Source organism: Populus euphratica, unplaced genomic scaffold, assembly GCF_000495115.2.
Source record: "Populus euphratica unplaced genomic scaffold, PopEup_1.0 scaffold587.1, whole genome shotgun sequence".
Taxonomy (NCBI): domain Eukaryota; kingdom Viridiplantae; phylum Streptophyta; class Magnoliopsida; order Malpighiales; family Salicaceae; genus Populus; species Populus euphratica.
The window spans coordinates 252,169-257,048 of record NW_011500215.1 but is presented as its reverse complement, the minus strand read 5'-3'; the positions used below and the strand labels follow the sequence as shown (position 1 = coordinate 257,048).

Below are 4,880 nucleotides of genomic sequence, written 5' to 3'. Positions count from 1 at the left end.
TATGTTTATCAAACCCCCCACCAAACTATTATATTAATATCATAATATAAAAAATATTTAAAAAAAAACCAAAAAAATAATTATTTTTTTTGTTTTTAAATGGCGCCGTTACTGCTTCTATGCCTTATGATTTTATTTTTGATAGTCTACAAACTTCAAAATACATCCTATAATATTAGGTATTAACAGTTTTAATATGCCTTGATTTTAAATAATATTCTCTTAACATGGGATATTATATATATATATATATTATTTGTATTTATGATTTTTTAAAGTAAATCATGTTAAGAGAAAAAAAAAACTTTCCTTTTTTACCATAAATTTTATGAACGAAACTGAGATTAAGGCTAATCCTTATTAACAAGAAATAATTTAGGTGGAAGATGCCTTCCCATCTTCTTCTTTTTAATTCTCAAAAATTAAACTCATGGATGAAACCTGATAAAACAGAAGGGTTACATTACCGTAAAAAATATACTCCAAGCCACTAAAATCAGGAATTTTAAAGACCAGTGACTGAAGTTGACAGAAATTTAACGAGCCATGTCTTTATTTTTGTAAACAATACGGATTCCGGAACCCGAGGCAGGGCGCGATGGGCTCAGCCTAAGAGGAGCCATGGATAAGCGAAGCCGAGCCCCAAGCGCGCGAATGAAGGGTTTGAGTGTTCAACCTCCTAGTACCCTGTTCAACCAACCGTTCATAGTGCTAGGCTACACAAAACCGCACGGACACCACTCGTCTCATCTCTCTCTGTCGCTCTCTCGTATTCTTGTGGCGTCCCTCGCTCTCGTAAAAACCTAGCCAATCAAGGAGGAGGAGGATAACACTGGAAAAATAAAAATAAAAATAGAAGACCTCTCTCTCTCTCCCCTTCTCTATTTATCGCTTTGATTATCTCTCCGTTTCTCTCTTTTACTCTCTCGTCGCTCCCTTGCTTTGCTTGCGCGTTTAACACACCAAGCAGCCTTCACTCTCAATTTAAGTGGTGCTCGTTTCTATTCAAGGTATTTTTTCCGTTCAATTATTTAGGGTTTTTCCTATTTCCAATTCGAAAGACCTATCTTTTAATTTTTTTATCTCAGTTTTTACATGTCTGGCTTTTCGATTTCTGCACCACGGGTTGCATTGTTCGACGAGGGTGATTTATTTTAATTTCGGATTCTTTATCTATAAAATGTTGTGTTGAATTCAAAAATTGAATTTCTATATTCTATATACTATTTTTCCAATTATCAATGCATTATAGAACTTTGAACTTGTTTATTAATTGACTGTTTAACTAATATTCGAAGTAATTTTGTTTTTTGCCTGTGGATAATTACACAGGTACACTAAAAACATGTTGCTTTAATCTTCCACCGAGGATAGGATTGATTGTTGACATCTTGGGCTGTGGTGAATGGCGGCTGATCAACGAAGAAAACGGCTTAATGGTGCCAGCCTTGCTGGTTGTAGTTCCCGGGACCCGTACAGAATGAAAAAGAATAAATCGAAGAATGGCTTGAATGCAAAATCTCTTATTTCTCTTGAGTGGGATGGCAACAGAAAGAAGGTTATTGCCAAAAAGGAGCAAATTGGCATTAGTCAGAGAGATTTAATGCCATTTGTTGATTCTGTTCTCCACTATCATAATCCTTTGGCAGATGTTTTTGCTGTTCCTCCAGAGATTTTTGAGCTGCAGAATTTAGCAGAGGTCCTTTCCTACGAGGTGACCATAACTTGTGATCATTGTTTGTAATTATTCATGTGCATATTTTTTCCTTGCTTGCATATATATATATATATATATATATATTAATGCCTAATGCCTCTATGTGGAACCTTATGCAGACTTGGCAAAATCATTTATCGGAAGATGAGAGAAACTTTCTTAAGCAGTTTCTACCAACAGGACTAGGCACGGAAGAGGTTGTGGAAGCATTGCTTGCTGGGGACAACTTTCATTTTGGAAATCCGTTGCTTAGATGGTAAGTATTGGTATTTGATACCAGTTTTTTTATTTTTATTTTTTTATAGGGGGGTGGGGATCAACCACGACCTTCTTTGGAGCTCTTTGGAGATATGGCAATACAGATGCACTCATGAATTTTGATTTTTTCCTGTGTTCTCTGGTCAAGGTTTTATGTAGGGATCCTCTGTTTTCTCTTCCATTATCTAATAAGCTATTTCCATGTGGTATTGAAGGTTTTCTTTCCCTCCTTTCCCACAATGTCTTCTGATCTCATCTTGTTTGGGCTTGAGCATATATATATATATATATAAGAAACAAAATTCATACTTGTGCTTCTTGGCCGTAGAGAATTTTCTTTCCTGTTACTTGCTGATTTTTTAGAGAAATACTGTCATGTTCTGAATTTTTAACACTAAAGAAAGCTGCTTGACAGTGGCAACATGGAGTGGTTTAAATCTTTTGTATTGTGGCATCAAGTTTGTTGATTCTCGGTGCTTTATCTTTCTTCTATATTATATATGGGTTTCATATCTTATAACTGCCTTGCATGTTCTTGATTTCTGGCATGACACTGATATGTTTGGGTTTCCTAGTATCAGAAAATTTTAAATAAAAAACTAGGAACTCTATTGTGGTTTCTCCTGAAGCTGTACACTATGAACATAAGATCTTGTTTCAAAGTTTGATTAGACTATTTATGTGGAAAATGTTGTTGCAGGGGTGCTTCACTTTGCTCTGGTAATCTTCACCCTGATGTGGTTCTTTGTCAGGAACAGCATCTAAAGGCTGATAAAAAGGCATTCTACTCCAAGTTACAAGATTATCACATTGAGTAAGGCATACTTCTCTGATTTTGTTTCATTATTTAACTTAGCCGTTTAGGCGATGTGTGTTCCCTATGTTAACAATGTTTGCTTAATTTATTGGTTTTCTGCTTGTGGCAGCATGATAACATATTTGCAGAAGTTGAAGGACACGTGGGAAAGCAGCAAGGATCCTGAAAAGGAAATTTTGCAGAAGATATGGAGGTTTGTACCTGCTGCTTGCTGTACCTTGTATATAAAGTCTCTGTATTATGCGCAAGCAAAGCAAAACATTGTACTGGCAGAGCTATCTTCCTCAGCTGTTTTGCCTTTATCATGCTTAACCACTCATTCCTAGACTCTACAAAATGTCATGCTCAATAGTGTAGTAATGGGAAAGAAGATTTTGATCCCATCGTGTGCGTTACGGTAAAAAAAAAAAAAAAAACCTGAGAGCTGTACAGTTGTGGAATGTCATGTAAGCTGGTGGAAACTTGAACTAGTTTTCCTACTGGATTTGCGAAGCTGGTTAATTATCAGTGGGGGATTTCTGTTGTGTAAAATGGTAAATGTTTCAATTCACCTGATTATAACTAGTTGTTTGACTTTGCTGTATCTAATGACACCAAACTCCCTTATTTGTTTTCTTGTGAACTATTTGAACACCTTATCCATTCTTTAATAAATGGAAATTTGAGGAGGATTTAAATTATGCATAATTTTTCATTAATGCTTCCCTAATTACACTTGCATGCGCCATACTTTTTGATTACTTGACTGTGTTCCTTCTTTTCACTATTGAAATACATATTTTCATACGATTATTGCTTCATTACTTTGTTTGGAATGGTTCGGAGATAACTTTTAAGGTTTTAAATCATCAAATTATGCATTTGATTTTTGAAGAGTTTATATTGCAGTTTCTTCTTATCATAGTCTTTTGTCAAGTTAATGAGGCTCTTGGACTTCTTCGTATGATATTCATGTTCACATTTGGACATTATTTTTTTTAAGGAGGTCAAGAAGTGATGCAGATAAAAGAATTTCCCCTTGCGATATCGAGTCTGAATTTCATGGCACCGGGGAGAATGAGTCAGCGACATCTGGATCCTGCTCCTTGGTTGCAGAGGAGAAAACATCTAGCAGCGATACCCAGAACTCTCCTGTAACAAAGAGTGGAGAGGTTCAGAAAAGGTAATTAAGCTTTCCTCAACTGGTCTTCCTTGCCATGCATTTGATTGTTATTTCTTGAAGTTTTCCAAGGTTTAATTAAGTGAGGTTTTTTCATTTTCTAAACCAACACTTCTTCTATCCATGAAATACAATCTAAAAAGTTATTCATATTTCTATCATTACAGGTCCCTGCTTGTAAAGGTTCAATACCTCTATTGTTGTGCTCATCAATCTTTGAAAGATAAACATTGTGAAGATTCAAGTATAAAAAAAGGATAAAAATATCTCTGTTATTTTTAGATATCTTGCTTTACAGAGCTTCTGAAAATTTGAAAGGATAACCAAAATCTGAACTCTGTTTGAGGATCACTACTAGATTCCTATATCACTCTCCCCCAGAACAATATCAATTAGCTGATTTGGTTTGAGACACATCTCTTTTGATTTACTATCTTCTGATAACCTTGCTAAAGAAGCCCACTTATCCTCCTGAGGTGACGCCTCTACAGGCTCATGTTGGAACCCTGTTTTGATTATCATGATCGTTGCTAACATTAGCTTCATTATATTCTTTCATGGAGGGTGGAGACCTAAAAGCCTTCCATACTCTTATTCTCGTGCGTTTGTTCTCCCGATAAAATTCATAGTATCCACCCCCTTCAACAACACCATCCTTCAAGATAAGTAAATAATATATTGAGATGCCTGTAGCTCCTGTATTTGCTTTTGGAAAGTGCTGGTTGGTTTGATGCAGACATTCTGGGCTTAATATCTTTTTCTTAATGCTATTCTGATCTTTATGATTTATTTCTCCCTTTTTGGTGCAATGCTGTTGCTATCTTTAGCAGGTCGCAATTTGCAGTGGCCTTGCCTCTTTTCCAAAAAATAATTACATAATGGGCAGGAGATCTTTAGATCTTATGTTGCACCATTTGTGTTGCATTCCT

At 35.7% G+C, this 4,880-nt stretch overlaps 1 protein-coding gene across 1 annotated transcript in view; it reads left to right on the top strand.

Moving 5' to 3' along the window:
* The first annotated feature begins 714 nt into the window (after window positions 1-714).
* LOC105112221 (uncharacterized) overlaps window positions 715-4,880 on the top strand; it is a 7,393-nt gene continuing 3,227 nt past the window's right edge. The window contains 6 exon segments of the mRNA XM_011007840.1: window positions 715-1,010; window positions 1,333-1,714; window positions 1,837-1,973; window positions 2,676-2,789; window positions 2,902-2,985; window positions 3,775-3,954. Of these exon segments, the coding sequence (XP_011006142.1) occupies window positions 1,406-1,714; window positions 1,837-1,973; window positions 2,676-2,789; window positions 2,902-2,985; window positions 3,775-3,954 (824 nt within the window). The 5' untranslated portion in view covers window positions 715-1,010; window positions 1,333-1,405.